This window comes from Rhyacophila brunnea, unplaced genomic scaffold (assembly GCF_057557595.1).
Source record: "Rhyacophila brunnea isolate RB1 unplaced genomic scaffold, BYU_Rbru_1.0 scaffold_5, whole genome shotgun sequence".
In the NCBI taxonomy this organism is placed as follows: domain Eukaryota; kingdom Metazoa; phylum Arthropoda; class Insecta; order Trichoptera; family Rhyacophilidae; genus Rhyacophila; species Rhyacophila brunnea.
The window spans coordinates 47,547,295-47,573,809 of record NW_028233170.1 but is presented as its reverse complement, the minus strand read 5'-3'; the positions used below and the strand labels follow the sequence as shown (position 1 = coordinate 47,573,809).

Genomic DNA, 26,515 nt, shown 5'->3' with positions numbered 1-26,515 from the left:
CAAGTTTATATGATTCAACATCAAATTTAAAAACGTTGTATATGAAAAGTTCTTTTTATCTTGTAATTATTTAAATATTAAATGATTTTACATCTACCGTGTCTCTAAATGTAATATCGCCTAAAGAGACTATTGAAACATAATATTTTTAGATGTCACTATTTAACTAGTCTTGCCAATATTGTATTTTTATTGTCAGATCAAAAAAAAAAATGTTAGACATCTGGCATAAAAGATATGAAGGTATCTGACAATGATATTAATTAATATTTTTTGAGTTGGTAAACGGACTAAAAAAAATTTAAAAAAATCTAGAATTTTTCTCTTATTCTTGTGCAAAATAATATTCTTAAATACTACTTACTTCTTTCAAACGGTGGTTTCTAGATAATTTTCAGTCTATTAGCTTATTTTCGTACCTTGTTAGGGCATACTTAAGTCAAAAATAGTTGGAAATACTAGATAATATAATATTTAAACAATAATTTAACCGAAAAATTTAATTATCCCAAACCAATTTAAAGTTTCCTATCAAATATAGATAGGAAAATTTTTAACAGCCCGCGATGTTTCAATCAGAATATATAATACAAACCAATTTTCCCACAAAACTGAAATTTGTTATAATTGAGCTGTTTCAAGTTAATCACAATTTTTGTTTCGTGATTTTTGGGTAGCGTGATATAAATAATATAAAATGTCATTTCTAATTTGGTAATTATTTAATTGAGCTGTTGCCGTATCCGACTGAAACTTTTGTAGGTTAAAATATATTTTAGATTTAATTGAGGTAAGTTTTAAAACTAAGTTTAAACTATTACTTTTATGGCAAATTATTTCATTTGATTTGACGAATCTTATGATGGTAAGTCAATTTACTACTTGACGTATTTTAAATTAAATTTTACAAAATTAATATAGCATATTAGCATTTCGCTCCCAATTAGAGTACTTATATATTATGTAATCTATATGATGATATATTTATAGAAGTTTTGTTAAAGAGGGAATGCTGTTTTAGATAATATAGTCTTTCGACCAAACTATCGGGTCCTTGCATAGGATCGTTCGAATAAATAAAAAAGATCTATGTATTTTTTCCCTGCCCCACGCACATATCTTTAGAGACAAGAGGTCTAGCAACTACGTCATCGTGGATATTACATACAATTTATATGATATATATAAATTAATATCATATGATAGGTGCATTTACATTTATATAGAATGATTAGGTATATCGTGTGGCTTATTTGTTTTCTCAGAAAAATGGACCATTAAAAATCTTCGTTATTAAACACCTGCAAGTGAATAAACAGATTTATAAATTTTAATACGAATATTAATCTCAAAAATTGAATTAAAAATATGTCACAGCCAACATTACAATAATTAAAATATTAATGAATTCAATCGAGTCTACACCGAATGAAATCAGAAGCTTATAATATTTTTTTAATAATGATAATTTGACAAAGCTAATAGATATTCATGATTATAATCTTAATTGCATATCTAACATATCCATTATTTTTTTGTACGGGGAGACGCTAATAAGTACAAATATTGTGTGTTTATTCTTACGTTCGGTTAGGTTAGGTGAGGTTATGTGATATTTTGTTAAACATCTGAGAAAATATTCTAGAAAAAATACGTAATTAAGGTTTTGGTTATATAGAAAAGACAGAGAAGAAAATTCTGAAAAACATACGTGGAAAGAATGGAATAATCTAAGATCCCATACATCACATTAGCCATTTCTCTCCCAGCAGATACTTTAAATAACGAAAATTTTGCTGGGATTCATTATCTGAATAAAAACAGACCTCATGGAATAGAAGACAAAGAAAATTAAAATTTGTAATATCACCATTTACTACAATATACATACGCACATGCAGGTAACTGAGTTAATATGTATAATAATGTTTTTACAATAGCTAATAATTAATGTTCATGGAAAATGGGTGCCTACGTAGACTCTTATTACTAAAAAATATTATATTTCGTTACCTGTATTATTATATTATATTATATTGCAGTACCTATAATAAGCAATTATTAAGATTTCTTAAGGGTCGTTCATAAATGACAACTCACAAGTTTTTTTTTTTTATTTATTTACCTACTGTTTCAAATACCTAACAACAAGGTTATAATCGATGCAATATAATAAATATAACGGTAATTCGGTGTGATGTGTCTTTAATGGAAACTTGTAATTGAGTGAGATGTTTAATCTATTATGACCGGCTACTTATCGACCGCGCACTATGAAATAATATATTGAAATTATTATGAAATAATATTAATTCGTAATTTTATGAAAATGCAGATTCGTTATCTCATAACATTACGAAATGATATTATATATGGATACTGGCTGATTGTACGTGCAACATAAATATTTAATAAAGTATATTATAATTATTGAGATCTGGGTTACAGTAATCCGATGACAGCCAGAATAGTAACAAATAAATCAGTTTCGACTTAACTCAATTCATAGCAATAAAAAAAGTTGAAAGCAACTGTCAGGTAGGCAACAGAGCGCATTAAAATATTGCGTATTGCATCAAAAACACCTGACAGGTGGTAAATTTCTTAATGCCTCAATATTTTGTTTAATTGCCAGCATTTGTTTGACAGGTAAACATTCGGATTTCGTATGCAACTGTCAAAAACATGCACAAAGATTCATCACTCATAACCGCTTATAGGTGCCACAGAGTAACAAAAGCATAAACCTGTAGGAGTTTGGTATTGCTTACTTTTTTATTGTATAATTATTGAGTCTGATTTGATACCATAATTCGATGTAGGCATGGTATCATGCACTCCGAATTTTATAGGTATGCAGTTGGCCGTATCACTGAAAAATCTAAATACATATTTTAGATAAAATTCATGTTTAAATAAAACACGTAAAAATATGTAATAAAAATTAATGGTATTCAAGGGAAAGACAGAAAAAAATTGTAAGTCAGTAAATAATTAGGAATACAATCATATCATATTATATAACGTAGGTATATTTATATAAATTTCTGAAAGGTGCTTGTAAGTATCAAGTCATACCTTTACAATAATTATTATAATATATGAAATATCTGGTAATAATAATAGCGGTATTATCAGATATTTGATACCTACCAATTAATAAAAGATTAATGTTCTTATTGAATCTAATAAAATTTGATCATTACTGTTTGCAATGCTAAAATCGCAAACTATGCGTCATTTTTTGATCTCAATGCTGTACAGCTATCTCTTTCCAATAAGACAGTTCATGGTAAACTGTGGTATGGAAAAATGTAATACGTAAAAATTACATGTTACCATGTTATCGATATATGCAAACAACTAAAAAACATTTGGAAAAAAATAATTTGCATGTGTTTAGTATTTACACGTGAGATTTGTGAATAATGAGCATGTATGGAGTATTGCCGTTTAAATAATATAAAATAAAATAATGCTAGGGACACCGTATCCGTGGTGTATGTATGTACCAAATTAAAGCACCGATGAAGCAACCAATAAATTATCAAAGTATATGATAACTTTACTGTTAAAATTATTTAATTTATATTGTGTAGTTTTATATTTTAAAATTATAGATAGGTATGTCAATAAAAAAATATTGTAAAAATTTAGAGAAAACTGGAATTTTAAAATGGCAACACTTTCAATTGTCAATAATCAGATGGCCATGTTATTAATTGATTTGATAAACTACCAATAATTAAACAACGAATTCAAAAATAATTAGTTTAACATAATGTTAACGTCTTTGTAAGTTAAGTCAGTCGTATGTAAAATTGAGGTAAGTACTAATTTTAATAATATATGATAATATTACCAACGGATTTAATATTTGAATTTATTTTTAAATATTTGAAAAATAAATATATTATCATTTTATCATTGGTTTATTTTAATATTATGCAATATTAATTTTATATTGATTCGTAATTAGCATAAAAACACGACGTCTGCTTAATTTAAATATAACAACGCTAACAAAAACAATTTAATTGATTTATTGGACAAACGGATTCAAGACTAACATAACAATGATTATTTAAAATGAAATACTTTGTGCCATAACGACTTATGCAATCAAAAAATACGAATAATAATGGTAGAACAAGCATTATTGATTGCAATTTTTTGCGCATATGGTAAATATTAAAATAAATTTCTAACACACAGGCAATAATATTTTTACAGCCAAAAATTAATTTATTAGTTTGCCCAGACGATCAGTACACATTTAAAGTGATACCGGAAAGTTCCGTAGGTATTTCATTTGAATTCTGAAATCTGTCTTAAATGCGTTGGTATATTTTTTGAAAAAAGTTATGAGCTGTATCAACGTCTTAGAATGCCGCCATCTATTTACTATAGTTTTAAAATGTCAGAAAATTCATTACGTACGTACTTATATATTTAATTATTTATTTATTAAGACAAATAAATACCTACACCAAATACCTATCTTTATTAAAATATCTAATAAAAAAATGGTAGCATGTAAAAATATTTTTCTAATATAACTTTTTAAAGACTGATAGGTATTATATATATATATATATATATATATATAGAAATATATAATTACTTCATTAAATTCCTAGTATTGACGATTTTAGACGTCTTGAATGTAGTATTTATTTATTATTATTTAATGATCTATTATAAGAGTTGGACTATGCATACACCTATTGATTTTATTATTAGTGATAGAGGTTTTTTACAAACACTTATTGACTTAATAGGTGGGTGATAAAGTTTTTACCTACTTTATTATATTTGTTTCAACGAGTACTATTACATGTTAGTTGTTTGCTGTAAATCATTATCGGCTCAAGTAGAAAGCCGATACATTCACAACGACTGGTCCTAATTTTTCCGCCCCTCCAGTTGTTGTCTATGGATGACCTGTCATTGTTCCATAGAGTGCTCACACTGACGCGTTTGTTTTGTTCATACAGAGAATGGTTTGACTTGGATAGATGAGTTACAATATGATATACACTAGCATTAACACACCTTCTACAAATGTAATGTATAGATCAATGCTACATATTTTTTTAGAAATCGATATTATCACCGGTTTTTATGTGAAGGACTAGTCTGAATTTGACAGTTGATGAATAACAGGAATGTATATTATTTATAAATAACACTGATAGTTAATATATTTGATTTGAGAATTTTTTATAATTCAATTTGAAACGAGAATGGGCGAATCAATATGTCGAGCAATCTGGGATCTGATTTTGAGAGCTGAACAGTGGACCACTCGTTGCTTGTGCAAAAAGATATGCGCAGGCTTTATTACTCTGAAGATGGCGCTGTGTAAATGCATTCGTAAATATAGCTAGAAAAATAAATTATAAAATCATATCACTCACTTGAAAGTTTCTTTCTCCACCAGCACCTCCACATTTCCCCCCGCTGCTTATCTTTCCGGAATACGAATCTCCATGTCCAATAGATATAGATGTGGATATAACACTTCCATTTTCAGGTTCCGTATCCCAGCTTCCACTGGATGAACATCGTCTTCCATTGGAGGGGTCTTCTTTGGTCTGGAGGTCTATGCCAGTTCCAGTGGAATCTGGTCTGCTGAATACTTCAGGACTTGCTGACCTTCCATACTTTTCATATCTGTGATATTTTTCTGACGGGGGGTAGTCTGTTTCTTGCTCGCATAGACTTCCCGGGGACCAGATGCCGCTTGGACGCGTGGAGACATGTCTGGTGCAAAGGTTTAGTGGAAGGTCTTCGTCTTCTGTTGGAAAGATACAAAAACTACCATTATTATCTCATTTGTTACAAATTTTGTTTAAAAGCATATTGTATATTAAATTTAACGAACAAAATCACTGCGGTATTCAGATGGCAGAAGAGTCCATCTGCATTTTTTTCTATTATCAAGTTTTCTTCTACAAACGTTGTTGAATATATCAATCTTCAATGTCGCAAGAGGAGACATCTGTCAGTGGATCACAAACCAAATGCCATAAGTTTATAGAGCCAGGCACACGCATATTGAGTCTGATTCACACCACAAACGCTTGACAAGGCAAAGTTAAAAGACATGGCCATTTTTATACTGAGGGATTGGTACAATTTTGTAAAAACTATATCTTAAAAAAATTCTTTATTTCAATACTCAATCTCATAATAATGGTAAAATTAATATTTTTACCACTAATCGGGGAATAAGAAAAAAATAGGCATTTATAACAACTGAAAAAACATTTTGATGGCAAAAGAGCCCATTTGCCTTGTAATATCGAATATATCAGTTAAAATGAATATGTATATTTTTTTCACTCAAACTAAATAAACAACAGCCATACAGGTCATATTATACTAAACTATTTTGTATGTATATCACTAAAATACTTTGTTCGCTAGACTATCCATGGACTGAAACCGTATGCGGTTTAGATCCGTGTGCCATACTAAACTTATGATTTTTGTTCATGAAAATATATTTTCACTAAATTTGTTAGTGTATAGTATAAATAAACGGATACGATTAGATGCTTGTAATATACTTTGTAAAAATATATTTCCATTAATAGAAAAGATAAGCTTTAGCATGGTACACGGTTTGAAACCGCATACGGTTTCAGTCTATGGATGGCCTATAAATTGAAATCTTATTATTGCTCTCTTCAGCATTCTAGAAATTGACAGACGGTCTAGTCTGAAATCTGACTACCGCTATAATATAATATTATACATATAGTGTAGGGACAGTTTGCTATATCATATCAGTGTATTGTAGTACATTGGCTAATCGCTGTTTATACCATAATACCGTTCTGTGAATATATAAATACGATTTATTTATGTATATTCCACTTGCTTCGCATATTTATTGCAATCAGCAACACCAATTTTGTTGCGACTGTAATTTACTCATATCTACTAATTGAACCCCTCGTGGATTCTTTCGGCATAAGTTTAGCGGCATTCCGCTAGGCAAAGATAAGTTATAAATATCTACTTCGTATCACCATGCCCTAGATTCAAATATTACCTGTCACTTATTTAAACAAAATCAGCTATTTAGAATTGTACAGTCAATGAAACAGTTATATTATGAAGTACGACTGTTGACAACTATTGTTTCCAGCTAAGAACCTAACTGCATTCAAACATGTTGACTCGATTAGAGAAATATAGCATTTTCTCTAAGTTACTAATTTTAATGATATTGTTTTATGTGTTATCTGTTTATAAGTAGGTACCTTTTGGTTATTAAATGTCTACATAATATACGAAAAACCACAATCCCAGCAACACGAAGATTTGCGCTATGAAAAAACCCCCTACATAAATTATGCTAACCATAAAATTCAACAGAAAATTTTACACTTATTGTCACTTTTTATTCTATACTGTAAATCGGTATGCAAGTTTAATAGTTTTTTTTTCTGATTGATCTAATGATATTTAAATAAAATATCTATGTATTGTCTTTGTAATTTTTAAAAGAATTGGAGTAATAGCGTTTTTTTGAAATACCGATTTGAAAAATCGTAAATTATGTTGAAAAAATAAAACCCAATTTTCAAAAATAAAAGACATTGAAAAACATTATACATTTACAAAGTTGAATTTGGTAACTTTTCATATACTATACCAACATACTCAGGTTTGTATTTAAATATTTTCAAATTAGCCACATTTTAAGTTTTACATACAAGTTTTACCTACTTATTGAGTTGATCAAAATACTCACTATTTGCACAAATAATGATGACTACTCCTAAAATCTCGGGATTTTCCATCTTGGGATATTGGAATCAGGAAATCGTGTTGCATTCCAAACCACAGCGCCTAACGTTGGAAATAAATTTAAGGAAATACTAATATGCACAAAAATGTATATATTATTATAAATGTGTCCTTATTAGTTTCGTTTTGACGAGTATTATATTATATTTGTTCAATTTGGATAATTATAATTGTTTCATTTTAATGTATTTATAATGTAATTAACTATTTTTTTATTCAAAGAATAATTCACAAGATTTAAGAATGTAACATTCTTTTTATTAAACGTACCTACCTACATAATTTTGAAAACATTTCTGAGAAAATATATAACCAATAGAAAAAAAATATTTTTTGAAAAAAACCTGCGTCTCTCAGGTTTCGCGCCCACGCACATTGACCACAATGCTAATAGTTATCCTATCTAATTGCGATAAATTTTAACTAATGGCTCTTACAATACTCTCTGAAGCGCTTTCCAAACTGAGTTACTACTGGCGATCGGCCTAAATATATTTTAAATCAAAGTAGGTTTTAAGGAAGAGACCCATGCATTTTATCAGAAGTATTTTCAAAATTATATATATTTATTATGTATCAAGACAATTATTATTATTTATAATGTTTTTGTAATAACATACATTTTTGGCTTAAAATTTAATATTATGATGGTTTGTAACTTCTAGTAGGTACGTAGTGTAATTACTGTATTATTTAGTTGTATGATACAAAGTTGGTATTTAACATATCAGTGATAATTCAGTGACAGTATAATATATTCAAAGCAGTGAAAAAAGATTGGTGGGTAAAGAAAAGCCGGTGTTCCACTTCAGTTTTTACTTAATCGGTGTTACTTTATAGATAGGAATAACAACTGAGTACTGACACTGGTTAAAACTGTTCTACAGACTGACTACAAAACTTATTAGCAACTTATATATACATGAAAAATACTAATACTATAAATTTTATGTTCAATATACGTTGACGATATTGGTGAATCTGATTCCAGTAATGGTTACTTTAGAGAAGGATCTATAGTCGGTTGATATGACGATGCGAGTTTTTTGAGGTCTATTATAGAAGCTATGAACGTACATTAATTGTAAAATGTTATATTATTATCAAATTAATAATTTGACGAATTAATAAGTTGACACCCACTATGGCAGAGTTGCTTATGTATCAGCTCATAATGTAGTGGAGTCTCAGGTTGGAATCCTGGGTTTGAAAAATACACATATTGTTTTTTTTTATTTAACTTGTGTTAGAAAATGGGTGATATTTGAGTGAAAGCTGATTCTCTGATGTCAGGCTCACCAGTTCAATAGCGAGGACTGAGTGGCTGGTCAATGCACTCTCTAGAGATGAAGACATTTTAAGCGATTGAACAAGTATTTTGTTTTTAAAATTCTATTTTATTTTACTTAAATAAATTATTGTTTTTTTTTTATTTTAATTCTTTTGCTATAAAATTATTATTTGATTTGTTTTTTCTCTCTACTAAGTTGATTTACCTGTACTTTTTATTCTAAATGTCATGCTGTGAATGTCTTGAATTAATAATTTGTTATGTGCTCAATGTGTCTTTTAAAACAAATAAATGTACCTTATAGGTTGGGCGAGTGGATAACACCCATTTCTTGAAAAATCAGAAATCTGTTGACACAAAACTACCACTTATGATCTTATTAGGATCGGACATGGTCAAAAAAATATATCATGGTTTTATAAAATATAAGACTGCGTCGAAACGGATATGAATTTTAAGGTAGGATACGAATCAAAATCGTCAATATTGAAGAAGGTAGGAAAAGGAATTTTTCATTGATTCGTTCACATAATTATGTATAATTTGAATAATTTATTTTTTTAGAAACATGCATTTTTAATAAGAATTGTAATATAGCATATTTAGAAGGTAGCCTATGTTAAAGAAATATCGATGGACTAACTCTAAATTTAATATAATAATAAGTATACTTGATGTTACCTCATTTTTTATTACAACGTTTTTCTTAGCTTGCATTCTTATTTGTCCGGTGGTTCTTTGTCCGGTACACATCTTGCAATAGATTTTTAACTAACTTCCCGACTAGCTAGACATTTGAAACTTTTAGAATATATCAGAACAAGATGCCAATGCATTGTTTTTATACTTTTAGCCATCTTTAAGTAGAATTGAAATCATTTTCAATTAATTCTGTTTTGTATGAAATGTTATTTCGACACCATTATTGGTTGCTAGGGGGTCTGGAGTCCTGGCAACAAAATTATTAATATATAAGTGCGTTACTATGGAAATCAATATGACATGTCAAGTACAAATTTTTTTGATCGTTTAAGCTAGTCAAGTCAAGTTTATATGATTGAACAGAATTTAAAAACGTTGCATTTAAAAAGTTCTTTTTATCTTGTAATTATTATTATTTACCATTAGATTTACTTTTTAATCATAAAAGTTTGTGGAGAATTAAAAAAAATCTAATAAAACTGATAACATGACATCAAAAAGTATTATAAGAAAATATCATTTATACGACAATATATTTAGTAAAACGTTTCCGATATGTTTATTTTAAAATCAATCTTCCAAATTATCATAAAAATCATTAGAAATGAAAATAAATAATTTTCTAACTAATATTAATCATTATCAAAATGTAAATGATGCATTGACTTTACGTTAGTCCGGTAGTAACTGATTGTATAAGGAAATTGCTTTTCAACTATATATTCTGAAAAATGTGCGAGGTAAATGACTTGTAAATTATTAAACGACTTGGTAACTTATAGTACCCGTATGTTTAAATGCTGTTAATGTTATTTATAAAAAAAATGCCATGACAATCAAAAACAATACCTGTATCTATTATCTAAGGAAGTCTGATTTTATTAAAATAAATAGTTACGTAATGAATTTACTTTTACAGCAATTAGAGCATAATACTTAATTATTGTATCATGAAATATATCTATAAATAAAAATCTATGGATGCCATTGTTTTAAACTATTTTAAATGTTTTAATAATTCCATTTGGATTAGAAATGTACCTTAATATCAGTGGTGAAGTTTGGAGGTAAGCTGTTAATATCCGACTTAAATAGTGCAAACTAAACTTTATCAGCCATGAGTATGTGTTTTCATTGAACTATGACTACAATTTTCAGATGGTGTTGGTTAGTTTTTAAAATTCAATTGAACAATGCGAAAACTAATCCATAATAGATAATAGGCAAAAAATACCATATAAAAATGTCATTAAATTATACATAATTTTGGATATTTTATCTACTGTGGTTTGGGTAGGGCTTAATTAATTTAAAAAAAAAACCAACCAACATCATATTGTGTAGGTAATATGTAACTATTATTATTTCAACGAAAAAAAATAAGTATGAATGAAAAAGTTTGCTCTATTTCGTTGGATCGCCAATAGCATACCAAAACTATTATGTTTTAGTTTAGGCAGGATTTAATTGAATTCTTAAAAACTAACAACACCATCTGTACGCTGTAGTCTTAGTTCAATAAAAACAAAAATGTATGACTGACAAAGTTTAGTATGCACTTAGTATGATCTTAACTACTTACCTCCACCCTTCGTCACTGCTATATATATACATATCGTTTATGTCACATTTAATCTACAGTAATGCTGCTAGGAAATAAGCTACATATACGATTATGACTAGGGAATCCAATCCCGAGCCAAAATTCTGATCCCGGGATTTCGGGATTACAATTTGACAATCCCGGGATCCCGGGACTGGTCCCGGGATTGGGATTTTTTTCCATTGTTAATATAAAATTTTTATATTTACAAATAACATTGATAAAATCGGTCAAAAATAAATCTAGTATAATTTATACTATTTAAGACATTTATTGTTAATATTGTATACGTTAAATCTTGGAAATACACAAGTTTAATGGAGTAAATAATATTGTAATATAAATAATAATGTGAATTTAATATGAGATTGCTATTTCTGATAGTAAAGACATAATGAATAGATCAGCGAGATTTAAAATAGTAAAGCAAATAATCATGGCGTACTTATGGCCTTTCCGCTTCATAAATCTAATTAGTCAGCCAAATATGAAACTGCCGTAAAACGTATGATATCATGGTGGAATTACTTTGTTAAAAGTGCGAAGCATTGTTTTTTTTACCAATCTTTCTCATTTTTAATAATCTATGTGAAAAAATAAAATGAATCGGCAACCTACACATCAAACTTCATTCAAACTCAGTTTATTTCTTATGTAGTTATTTTGTATTAAAAGTATTTTTTCTGTTATATTTTCCATAAAAATTGATAAAAAAATCAATCCCGAAATCCCGGGATTATGTTTATCAATCCCGGGATTCATAGGTATCGAAAATAGCTCGGGATTGGATTCCATAATTATGACGTATTTATATAAAGTAAACTATTTTGTTTGTATCATAAAGTTTTTTTTTCCATGTTTCAGTTTGTATTTATATATTTATTACCAAAGAATATTTATACAAAATTATTCTATTGGACTTTATAAACGTCAGGGCAAAATAAAATTTTGTAAACATTTTATTTCGTCCGTGTAATAATGTGTCAATGATTCCATATTATGAATTTGGATGGGTAAGCTGGTGGTTTAAAAAAATACTTTATCTGTTTGTGTTTTGACTGGTTTAAAGTAATCAGAAGTTCAATGGCTCTCAACAAAGTACTTCGCTGACTAATTAACATCCGTTGTTTGATGATAAAAAAATATACCACTTTTAAGTGAAATTTTTATACACCAGCATAAGACGAGTACCTACTTGAAGATATTTTAAAAGAATAGTGAATTAGTTTATTCATGTAAGATAATTTCAATCGTGAATCAGGTTACTAAGGTAGGTACCTCAAAACACTGTTCAAATAATTTAACATTTTATTCATCACCATAAAAACCACAATATACAAAAATATAAAGCACACAATCAACTCTTTCAAAGCGACAAATATTTTAAAAATATTATCGCACAAAAATATATAATACTAAATAGGCATTGAAAATACTGATTTACTATTAAACAATAGTAGAATAATTATTTAAATACGTATAATTTCTATAAGTAAGTACCTCATAAAATTCCATTTTTCAATTGATTAATAATTAAATAAGCATTAAACTACCAATTTAATTTTTAATATTTGTTGATAACTATTTTAGCTATCAAACCATTTGATTATCAAGTATATGTCTACCACACAGTTCTGGTCGTAATATCCTAGGTTCTTTTATAAAAATATACTAGTCAATATAATAATGTCAAAAATAAAAACTAAAATAACCATAGACTTGGATGGAGTAAAAACTTATGTACATTATTAATTATAAAAGAAGAATATTTAGAACTCTATTTTTGAATGGTTTAAAACTAGGGGCGGCAGGTTACATGAAGGTATGGTGAAGCAGGCTGGTATGGTGAGGCAGGCTGATGATTATCTTGATATGACTTGATTAAGTTGCGGCAAAATTTCCACGTTAACATTATTTATGTGGGTACGTTATAATGACCAAAGTAAATCCTCCGTGATGCCCTGCATTTTTTTTATTGCGTCGCTGTTTTCTCGTAAGTTGTCGGCTATTGTTGGCCTACTTTATTCAGTTGTATGAGAAAGTCGATTCCTTGCCCCTCTTTTTATTTAATACCTCTATGGTTTAAAATCAATAAAAAACGTATCTACAATTAACGCAATATTAAAAAAAAATATATCTTTTCAATTGATTTAGAATTTACATGATGTATATGTATACATACAAACTATACTTATACCAATATGGAAAGACTACATGTACAAGAAAATTATTACATACCTTCGTAGTTTTGTTTATCGGGAGTCCGGGGCGGTGAGGCGGGTGGCGGTGGCGGTCGTAAAAGCAAGGGTGGCCAAACACAAGCTGGGTAACCCAGCGGTCCGCAATACATTAGGGCACCCAGTTCAGCTATGGAAAATAGAATATTGAAAGTTTTTAAATATTATAATGAAAATAATGAAATAATATAGAAAATGGACTAGATCATTTATTTCTAGCCACACCGCCCCAGTTTCAATATGACGGGATTGGGTCAAAATCCCAAAGACCGGAATCCCCAAGGCCGAAATCCCGAATGGCCGAAATCCCGAAAAATAAAAAAAATTACAAACAGTAAAAATTGCGCAATCTTAATACTTATCTTGAATTGCGCAAATTTTACGAGAGAGACAAAAGACCATTTTTTGTGGAAAAATGGGTTTTGTCTCTCTTGTAAAATTTGCGCAATTCAATATAAGTGTTAAGATTACGCAATTTTTTACAGGAGAGACAAAAACCCATTTGTTCTATGATTGATTAATCGATATTGCCCGATTTGCTCTTGATTGCACGATTATTACTGTTTATTGTATTACTGTATTTTTTTATTTTTTGGGATTTCGGCCTTCGGGATTCCGGCCATTCGGGATTTCGGCATTCGGGATTTCGGCATCCGGGATTTCGGCTTTCGGGATGTAAGCTTTCGGGATTTCGGCCATTCAGGATTTCACCATTTGGGATTTCGGCCTTCGGGATTTTGACCCAAACCCGTCATATTGAAACTAGGGCGGTGTGGCTAGAAATAAATGATCTATTCCATTTTCTATATTATTTCATTATTTTCATTATAATATGTATATTAAATTAATTGTACTAGTAACAATAAAACAAATATAATCACAAATTCTATATTTGCTTATCAATAATACTTGTCACCTAGTCATTGTATTTAAAAACCGATGTATCATAATTCCAAAAAGAACACTCATAAAACGCAACATAAGATGTTATATGCGCTTAACTGTAATGGAACCATAAAGACTGGTTGTTGAAATTGTAAATTTTTATCATGAGTATACTAAAAATATGAATTGGGTCTGTAAGATGTGACAATCGATGTACTTACATTTTTTTAATATTTTCGACTAAAATTGGACTAAATACACAATTTTTCTGAGATACAAAAATAAACATAAAAAAAACTTAGAAAGGCCGATAGTATTATTACACGTAATCACTATGGACTTACAGCTTTATGGTTGTATGAATTCTAGGTTTTTGTTATGAATAAGGTAAGAAAAGCATACTAATTAACTATTTTTTGGGGGAAATCGGACCTAAGATACCCTGGCTCTGAGACACTGACACAATCAGCACAATAGGCATACAAATTTAGAAAATCCGATTGGATTTTTAACGTTGTTTTTCAACTTTGCTTTGGAAACCGTGAAATTACAATATATTTGGTCCCATTTTGATGGTATTCATGATTGTCGAATTTGTCATAAACATAATATTATTTGTAACAATATGTTTTCTCGATGATATAAATGCAATTTGACTATATAAACAAATATGAGCACAATAATTATTGTAAAATTGAATTGAATATTTAAATTGTACAAACCTCTCGCCCTTGCGTATTCTTTTAATCCGTCGACTCCGAAAGAAAAGTCTCTGGCTGATGATACCATGGAAAACGCACTGAGCTTTTCCCTCTCCCTTTCACAGAATGCACTCAGTGCTATTCCACGTCTCCTGTCCCTCTCATACGCCAGTAGTAATCCAGAAGTATCAGGTGGTGGGGTAAGAGGAGAAGGGGGAGCCTCTTGTTTCAGCATGCTACCCTGGTGAATAATGAAAAACATCGTAATTAAAAATTATGTAATGGCATTTTTTTAATATGTTTGAAATCTCGGAATACCTCTTTATTTTGCGATCATGAAATCTCAGAATTGAAAATGCTAAGGTATTTTGTATGATATATTTCGTTTTGAAAATAACTATATTTAAGAACTAACGACGTAGGAATGAGATAGTTCTTCAAATTAATCGGCATAAAATCAGGAAAATCTCTATGTAGGTAACCAATTAATAAATTAATTTTGTTGAATCATTTTCGTTTTTTTAGATGTCAGTTATCAAATAAAGAGTCATTTTTAATTAAAAATATTTTAGACATCAATTCTTTTTTGTTATAAGAATAATGAAGATAACTTAAATAATGTTTAATTAAATATAAAATGTCATTGACAATACATCGTCATAGAGTAGTAGTGTAGTTAGATTTTATTCCTTATAAATAAATAAATATAAATTAAATTTATTTCTTAAAATTACGTGTAAGTCCATATTATTATAATACTACCAATCCCTAAAGTTAGAGATGCGGATTGAAAATTCTGTACTTATTATTAAATTTGTAATGTATACGAAACAATGATGTTATATACGAAATGATGTTAATTTAAAATTTAGACAGAAAAGCGTGATTTTTGAATCGAAATAACGACAATCAAAACTGCATAGAGCAACATGCAATTAGAAATGCATATTATAATATAGGTACCAAATATTGATGGCTAGTAAAGTTTAGGGTAAATGATTTTAATAAAATTACAGAACTTAGTCATTTTCCTTCATTGCAAAAGTTGAATTTTTAAAACAACTATATACCTATTTCTTGCATTCTTAGTAGGTATACAGTTATATCTAGGTGAGTCTAAATTAACAACACTTTTTTTTAATTAAAAAGTTTAATGTTTCTGTTCAGTGGTGGTCTTAACCATGTTGAGGTGCATTGTTTGGTCTCCCAAGGTGCAGAACTAACCTGCCATTGGTAATGCCAATTGGGAAGGCAATAAATCTATTCAACCAATCACTTCGGATATTGACATATTCTACCTGCGTGAGATGTGGATAGGTCTATAAATTCTTAAAATAGGGTATGCTTAGCTCATTCGATGTATCTAATTTATATTTGTTTGTATTTACACTTTTCTACCGTTTAATGCTGATATATTTCTTTTTTTAATATATGATATAGTTTTATTCTAAATATCATGTTATGAACGTGTATCAAAATAATTATAATTTTAATTATAAACCTTCTTGCCAAAATTTCACATATTATGCAATACACTTTCATTGATTTTTTTACTCTTTGATTATTTTTATTTTTCTCTACTTTTTACTGTAACATTTTGTTTGGTTATGAAAATTACTAGTGTATAAAATCGTAACAAATCAATTATTGTGTCTGAACTAATAACATAATCTGAATGATCGCAAAAATAACCCTGGTATTTGCTGTAATGGTACTTATGGTAATGGAAAGCTATAACGTAAAACTTCCACGTAGTGTTATTATTGTGCAATCCCTTGATGAGTTAAGTCGTTCTGTATGATAACTGAAATGTTTCTGGAGCACTTCAGCAGAGTGGTAATGGAAATGATTTTCCATTACATATTGTCATTGTTATATTCTGAGAATTGAGGATAAGTCAGTTACTTTTACTTTTAAAATTTTTATTCGACAATAAAATGTTGATAATTTTGATTTAAAATTATTTTTAAAGCATGTGTCCGTTAAGTATAACGTTATTATTAACACTAAAATTATATTTTCGTTTCATTTTTGAATGCCATTTTTATATATTGTAAAATAAAAATGGGTACCTATATCGATTATGGTTGATGATAAAACGTGAGAACAAAGAACAAAAGCTTTAGAGGTGTGGACACAGTTAAGACACTATTATTAAACTGACCACGGTTATAATAATAACTTTCAATCTTACTAAATGTTTTATTGTTATAACCTAATGCAAGTACTTTAGAATTTTAATTATATTTATTATTATACGTATATATATTATTAAAAACATGAACATCGATTTCAACAAAAGTGTCCAGTGTCCGTTAGGACGAAGGTGTTGTAAGTATATAATATATACATTTATAACAATTGTGGGAAAATGTACAATAAGTTAAATATATCGTATATATTATGTACCTACTTAATTACTTGTTAATTATTTCTATTACTCTATCAATATGTTAATTAAATTTTAGACAGTTCATTTTATAATAACAATATAATAAAGGTACACATAATAATAAAAATTATCAATGCCTAGGCTTTATAATATGTAGGTACATTGATTTTATTTTCAAATATCATATAATAATATATCATGCAATGTCCGCTTTATGATGGTTAAAATCGTAGACTTTTTGATAATTTAAATCAATTACAACTTAATCTTTAGATGTGTATAGCTCAAAGCTAAACATCAAAGCGTTTTCGTTTATCCAAATGTTTATGAGAGAATGAAACCTGCAAGTACAAATTATAATACCATATGGTTGAAGTTAACATATAATATTATTATCTATTATGTATTAGTAATGGAAATGTAATACTAGTATATAAATGAACAGCTAAATAAGCCTTATATGAGACTTTGTAGCTTAATAAAAAAAAGAATAACACATGTCCAATAATAACGATAGGTAAGTCTGATTTATAACAAAGGATTATTTCATTCAAATCGTTTCATCGATAAATGGACTGAAAAAATATAAAAATCTTTATATTCTTGTTTTAGTTCCAATTGTACCTTATTATTTTAATGACATTTAATAGTAGCTTGATTCAATAATATTCTACCGGTATTTTATTTCTACATCTATGTAATTTTATATTCCAGTGCTATTATCCACATTTTACAAAATGACACCTATTGCAGTGAGTAAAGTGTGTATTTTGCGAAAGTCACAATATTGAAGACGCTTAAATTGTATTTCGATATATATACCGCAGCATTATTACATTTTTCTTTACTTTGAGCTGGAATTTTACTAATATTTTGTAAAGATTATTTTATATTTTATCCAAAGCTTAGCTGTTCTTTTATTACATAAATTTAAATGATAAGTATCAAAAATGCGTTATTATTTTTAAGTATTTAGATTTTATTATAAAATAAAATAAAATATAGGAATATGCATATTTATATTTAATGTTAAAAGTATTTGATAATTAATATTTTAATAAGAATACCAAACCTTTGTTAATACTCATAGCCATATAGGTACAATATTTTTTTAAATAATATGCTTTCCATACATATGTCTTAAAATACAATAAAATTCAATTCTGAGTATTCAAAAGTATTAAAAAAAAACTTAAAAAACGTAGAGTAGGTCAGTGGTGAAGATTGTATGTTGGAGAGATTTAAATGATTCGCGATTGAAATTAACTGCATATACTTACTTGGACAGTAAAGTTATATCTAAGTTTTAATATTTAGTAAATGTTAAAAATACCTAATATCATACAAATACCAAGCTTTGATACGTCGTACGAAAATAATGATTTTTTTAAAAGCTCACATATAATATTGTCACAGCGTACAGTTGCGTATGTTTTAAATAATGCACATGTCATAAACTCGAAATCAAGTCGTCAGTAGGACATTGCGCGAGCGTAGTAATTCATAATTTCTTAGCGGATTACAAACACACGATCACCCAGAATGTGCTATTGTTTTTCACACATTTAAAACGCAAAGATTGCGATGGAATAATCTCACATAAAGGACTTATTTCCATCAGACCTAAGAACAAGGGTTATGCGATCTTTGTCAATAATATGCAATGGCGAGTCCTAAAGATGACTGTCGTAAAGGTCGTTTGGTTTTGTACCGTTTAAAAAAATGTTTTTTTTTTCCGGTTAGGTACATGTTCAAACACGCGCGTTAACATGTTGTTACTCCCTACTTCAGTTTTAGTTTGTCAATTTATGGCTACGGCCATATGTTGTAGCTTAACTACTGGGGAATGCCAAAAGAAATGGCGTATTTCAAAAAAACACTACCTTATTCTTAGGTCAATAATTATTATAAAGCAATCATTATTCGTAGGATGTTTACCACACTTAAATGGTCAAAAACATAGCTTATAATTAGTATCTTTAGAATTATCTTCAAATGTGTTAATCTTGCCCATTTTTAAATAATAAAACGCCTAATTCTTGTCAAATTTTGGACACCGAGATTATCAATATAATTTTTTATCGTAAATATTTCACTATAATAATGTCGACATAAATTATACTGATGGTTTTATAAATGCGTTTAAAAATTAATAAATGTAAAAAATCCTAACACCACTGCACATTTATGTACTTAAATATGACTATATTCTTAAACATTCGAGCGAGAAGTTTAAAAGAATACTATTTTATGTAATAAAAATACTTTATGCAGTCATCAAATGTTTAAAATAAATATAACAGATAATAAGGCTTCAAAATTATATAAATATATTATCTACAACGTTTAAGGTATGTCCAGGATCATGCTTTGAAAATAGAATAAAAGCTCCATTTTGACCTACGCTGAGCATGTCCCCCCTTTAATCCATTATAGGAGAGTATGTAATGAATTTAGATAACATATTTATAATATTGGTTGCGGAATTTTTACACAGCTTATGTGTGTCACTTTGCTTACAGACGTCGCTGGAAAGCACTTGAATTATATTTTGCTGGTATTCTGATGATGTGTCTAATTTAGGTACCTATGGGTAATTAAAATGATTTAAATTATTTGCTGCTGTCTGCAAATTGTTTCTTTACAAATTAAATGCGTTAAGAGCATACTTCAGTGAAACGGCAAATAATTTTCAACTATAGGTGCGACGAAATTTTGGACTCGCTGGCAATTGCAGAGCGAAAGTCGAGCTGTGAACACGTCAATTTGTTTCGTGATGGCGACGGGGGTATTAATTCTTAATTCGTGTAAAGATGAATAAAAGACGTTACCCATTTACTTGAAAAAGAAAACACGTCAATGAATATATTATTATTGTTACTAATAGAACATTAAATGGACGCATGTTGGATTTATATGACAAATTATATTTCGTTCGGCACGCGTCATATGCACAATCCGCGCATCGCCTAGCCACGATATTTTTAGACCTTAATTGAGGTATACCCTTAAATAATCATTTGAAATCAAATCTTTGCTATTGTTAATTGTTTTTTTTCGATTTTTTGCTTAAATGAGTTAATCTCTGATATTATTCGTCAACGTATTAAAGAAATTTTGATATTGGGTTAATGTGTTGTGTGTCTTGTATACCATCTGTGATTGTTTGTTTTGTCGCAGTTAAGCTGTCGATTGAACGACGTTCTCATATGCAAATATGTCCTTCAGTAATACTTAATGATTATTTGAATAGTTTCGGTAACGTCTCTCAATGTTGATCAATGCGCCGAAAATGTGCAGCTGTTATACCAACGTGGAATAATGCATCAGAAAATAACTATTGACAAAATTCGTGTGATAAAAATTTGAGAGTGGTATTTGTTTAGTTGAAAATCTCATGGCCTCTTTTACAATAAATCTTATAAAAGAAAATTAAATATTAATTGAATTCTTTCAATTCATCGAATGAATAATACTATTAATCTAATTTTAATTATATCGTATATTATTTTAATTCTATTATATTTCCTTAGCTTTAATTCTCAGTAGAATTTATTATATATATTTTTTTAACCATGTCCTATCCTAATAAGATAATAAGGCCCTCCACGACGTGGAGGATTGTTTTACTTAACAAATTATTGCTTTTATGAGAAATGAATGTTAGTCACCTGCTCAATCTATTAGCTGAAGACTCAAAATACAAATTGATAACCAATATATATTATTATGTGTTTTCCAGACCTATGATTTAAAGCTGGGACCCACGAAATTATAAGCTGACGCATAACCCGCTCGTCCATCGCCATACTATATTTTTAGGTATATAAATAACAACACACTTACGTAATCTAATATTTAATTTATCAAATTTCAGTATTAGAGAACGATTTGTGGTTAGGTAGTTAATTATTTTTAACTAAAAGTGGAAACGCATGAATAAATAAGTAATATTAATAAACACGTACGTATTTATTATACGAATACTTAATTATGACTAAGTTATTATTATATTGTAGGAATATTTTGTAGGTTTCGATCAAATACAATAATTTTAATAGTAATTTTAATAAATCTAATTTCACCGTGGTACATATATTATAAAATGCGGCGATAGTTTCCAAATAGTACTGTTCCGATTAGATTAACCATAACCATACCTAACCTAACCTAGTAAAGGCATCTCCACATGTTGTACCATACGTATAAATATACTCCACGGTGAAATGTTCAACGAAGAACACGTCATTTGATTAAATGTTACACGAACTCATGTTTCACGTACTGCCACGCACGAATAAGTATCGTGCGGTGAACTGCTTACGTACAAATTTCCGGATACGAATCGTTATGTACCTAATTATTAATATTAAAATTAACAATTCGTTGATTAATATAGTAGATACTAAATATCATCAGATTTTCTCGAGACCAATTTAGCTTAATGCAAAATATTATGCTGATTTTAAATTGTAATTGTTTCTTCTTGAAGGTTTCTTTGAACCAAAAAATGATATTCGAAGCCACTGAATTTCAAACTAGTCAAACATTGTTCAATTGTTATTGTAGTATTAATAATGTTCATTGTCGCATTGAACCCTACAAAACAGATTTAATACAAACACAATTAAAATTTCCTCTGAGACTAAAATTAGCATAGGTAAGTACTTAATAAATCTATGTCACATTAACACACTATAAACTTTAGTCAACCTCTTGAAGAGAATAATATCAATAATTTGAGAGTAAAAATATCAATAACAAATGATAAACGGATTCTAATAATTTTTATGTATTCTTACAAAGGTATATCTGAAAAAATAATAGGCACCTAAGTACATTTTTATTTAACAGATTATATTATATTCGTTATTGAAATATTATTCGCCATGTTAAGTATTTAATGGATTAGTATAAATTTTCATATGTAGAGATATGCATATAAAAATTATTAACATCCTTAAATTATCCATCTTCGTGGCCACTTAACCTATAATTTAATATACTTTATATAATTAAAATAAAATACAATATGTAGTATCTACTTATTCTCCATAAGTTAAATTATCATCAGAACTGGTTTAGCTTACTTAAAATGGGAAATTATTAACTGTGTTTTATTTTAATTTAATATATACAATGTGTTTTCAATTAAAATTTATTGTTAACACAATTAATTAAACATGATTTAATATTAACTACTTATACTGAGACTTGATACATATGTCATATTGTGCTTATATGCCACTGTGAGTCGAGATCAGTATAATACTACTTCCATATACTACAAGAACCTACCTACTCGATAATATTAAATTATCTATAAATATATAACTATATAAAAGACGAACCAAACGTCCAATTGCAATGTTAAATCGTCTGTAATAATGGGTACGCTAGATAATTGTATGTATAATATTAACGCATTATATCAATAAGGTTTTTCATCAATAGGTAGTTAGGTACATATCTATAAAAGTATGCAGTATTACCTTATATTAATATAACACTTATATTTATTTTTAAGAGTCAGTAAACTCCTATTAACCAATTCAAGGAATATTCAAAAATGGGAATTGCGTTACCTTATGGGTATGGTTACAAGAACATACGATTCTCGAGTGTAGATAAATAAAGGAATAAACTAAAACACATGTTAAAAAATATATTATTCACGTCTGTATCAAAATATGCATAAAACTTTGTCATGTAAACGCAACGCGCATTAAATATTGTTAATACTTGAATATATTCAGGGAATTCTTAATTTCTTATGTTTAATGGCTTGCCCCCATTAAGTCATGAATTAAAACTGGCATCAAAGTCTTAGTACATGGCACTTCTATATTATTAATCTATCCTGTGAACAAATCCCACTCAATTCAGTTTAAAATAAAAGCTATATTTGAATTATATTAGACAAAACATAGTATTTATACAAATATGTATATTTTAAGTACTTATATTGTTAATTAAATGTGTATATTCATTTAAATAGCCTTTTTATAGTGCCCTTTTTTTAAATATTACATATGTTTCACAATATATTATGTTAAAAAGTAACATAGGTACTATGAACTGTCACTGATTGCATCACAGAATAACAGAATATATATTTAAAGTAACTTTAATTAAACATGAATGTTCTTTGAAAAAGAAGACTGCAAGACGTTCTTCTGACTTCACCAAAGATTCAGATTAGTCTAATAACTTTAATCTTATTTAAATAATAATATTATTTCTAAAATATAAATGTGTAAATAGAAAATATCTTACCAACTTCATAACAAGAAGAATGACACAAGTTTGGCAGCTGTCAAAAATTGTTCACCATGATGTTTATCACGAAACAATAAAGCGGCAATGTCTTTCAATGATTGTTAAAAAGCTCTCAGCAAATCATAAACAAACTTATCGAAGCTTTCAGGAACAATGTCTGTTTACCGCGTCAAAGCTTTTGTGACATTGATATAACTGTTACGTCAAAATAACACCGCGCGTATTTACGATTAGACACCATGGACAATAATGAAAATATCAATATTTCACTTAATTTACTACCTACGTGCTTTGTCGGGCGGCATAGGAAAAACTCGTTTGTTTATTCTTGATGTCGCGATAGCGTTCGCTGGACGTTACATTAAGTTGATTAGCTTTAATTTGATTGGACTCGAAAACTTGATTATTACGATTGTAATTTGTGAAGGTATAATCTGTAATAATTGACATCGATTTAGACTTTTGAAAGGTTCATTAATTATTTATTAGCCGTAATTCAAATATTTCGATTAAGTATTACTTATATAAAGTTTTTCATTAGAAATGGAAAAAAAACACTTTAATGATTATTAAGTTTAGTTAATCTTATAAATTAAATACTAAAATCTTTCTTTACAATAGTTTAAGTAAAAATTTTCTTAGTTTTAAAATTAAATGAATTATTATGATTTTTTATAATAAGGTGTTAAAATGTTCATTCACTTTGAATTTTAAAATCTTTTCCGATTTTTAATGGTTGGTCAATTTAGCGATTTTGAAGATTTCATTAACGAGATCGTTATGTTATGTTGTTAATTTATCGCGTGGTTGGTTACAGAGGGGCACGTGTCTCTCGGGTACGTCGCCACACCTGACTGAAGACAGGAGGCTCGCGTATATTATCTGAAACAAGCGCCAGGACAATCAGACCGGGGTGGGGGCAACGGGAACTGATCACCTGTGATGAAGAGAGGGGGGCTAAGGGATGCGCCGAGCTTTGTTTCACTTTCATACACGATTATCACATTTCCATAAAAACTGTCACATCTCCATGCGTCACACTTGTTCAAAGAAATATTTTAAAGCAATCTGGTCTAATCAAAAATAACTATAATACCTACATATCATTTAATAATATGCAGTTATTTTTAACGTAGTTAATTTAATAATCAATTTGAAACTTAAGTATTTGATAGAATTCCATTTTAAAAAAAACGATCATATACATTATATGAAATTTTACAGGTTGGTTTAATAATCGAATTTTGGTACAGCTATAAACGATGTGTATCTGCTTAAGTAGGTAATTAACTAAAGTGTAAGAATTATTAATTATAAGATAATTATTTTGTCTATGTATAAAAAATAACGTAATAAAACGTTAAGTTTATTATAAAAATTCTTTCCATTTTTAAATGAAATCATCAACTATTTATTAGATATTATAACCTATGAAAAAATACGACGTTGGGCAAGACTCCAACATATCCATGGAATTTGCGGCAATATGCTATATCAATAATTGAGCCACGTGTATCCTATCTAATTACGGTGAAATTAACTAGTACCTAGTATATACCTACATCTGAAGCGTATAACAAATTGCATTGATTAATCTGGTTTTGTGGTTTTAACGAAGGTAATAGGTAAATCATTTTACAGTGGCACCATAGGCGGTTCGCGCGTGTATTGAATTGCTTGCGACAATGCCTGTTTCAATGCTAGCAAACAATACCACTACAACTGCAAGCCGCATTTGTCGTACCCGTGGTGCCACTGTAAAACGATTTACCTTTACCAATAATAGGTAGGTATTTACTTTCATTGATAGCTGACATCAGGATCTCTCCAAATTTTAGTTGTAACAATGTTTAAAAAGTAGTTTATTACACTACTTATTTTACTATATGACAATTTTGATATTATTATTCAGATTGCAACTTTATATACAACTTTAATATACAACTTTGTATACAACTTTATAAACAACTTAAATATCGTGAAAATAAGTTTAAAATTTTCTATTTTATTTAAGGACTTTGGTCGGTGTGGAAATTAAGTGCAGACGATACATTTAAACATAAGTACGTACCTATAGGTATTTTAATTCCAAGATTCTTTAACCATATTTTTATTGCTTCTTTTATGGTTTCTACATTACCATCTAGGTACTTAAGCGGTATATATGGAAAACTCAACTTCCACGTCGCTAACAACTGGAGCAACTTTAATCCGTACACATTATTTTTGTAGTGAAACAGAGTAAGTAATACCTAAATGATTATTACCTAACCTAACCTGTACTATGAACATATTCACGTAATGTTTTCCATCCGCGGCGTGCTAAAAAACACATGGATATTTATATCAGAATATTTTTGGTACATCTTTTAAACAGTTTTTATTCAATACTCATCTATTTTGTTCGCGCATAAATGCATTTTCGTATAAGTAATAATTAGTGATTGTGCATAAGAGCTTTTTAATACAATTGTGAACCTGTTCACGCATTCAACTACCAATATTTTTTTAGATATTTATGTTGGTACAGGTGGGTACCTATCTTGTCTTTCACACACATTCACTATACCCAGACACTCAAGAATTTGAGTCAAGCGATAA

At 28.7% G+C, this 26,515-nt stretch overlaps 1 protein-coding gene across 2 annotated transcripts in view; it reads right to left on the bottom strand.

The window, feature by feature from the left end:
• LOC147066502 (uncharacterized) overlaps positions 1–24,772 on the bottom strand; it is a 40,795-nt gene extending 16,023 nt beyond the window's left edge. Inside the window, exons 1-4 of one of the 2 annotated variants that reach the window (XM_085955607.1) lie at positions 23,912–24,772; positions 15,265–15,484; positions 13,659–13,787; positions 5,421–5,800 (exon numbers count right to left, since the gene is read on the bottom strand). In XM_085955607.1, coding sequence (XP_085811733.1) covers positions 5,421–5,800; positions 13,659–13,787; positions 15,265–15,484; positions 23,912–23,920 — 738 coding nt within the window. In that variant the 5' untranslated portion in view covers positions 23,921–24,772. The remainder of the gene's footprint in view (positions 1–5,420; positions 5,801–13,658; positions 13,788–15,264; positions 15,485–23,911) is intronic. The other variant, XM_085955608.1, reaches the window with a different exon arrangement.
• Positions 24,773–26,515: the final 1,743 nt, after the last annotated feature.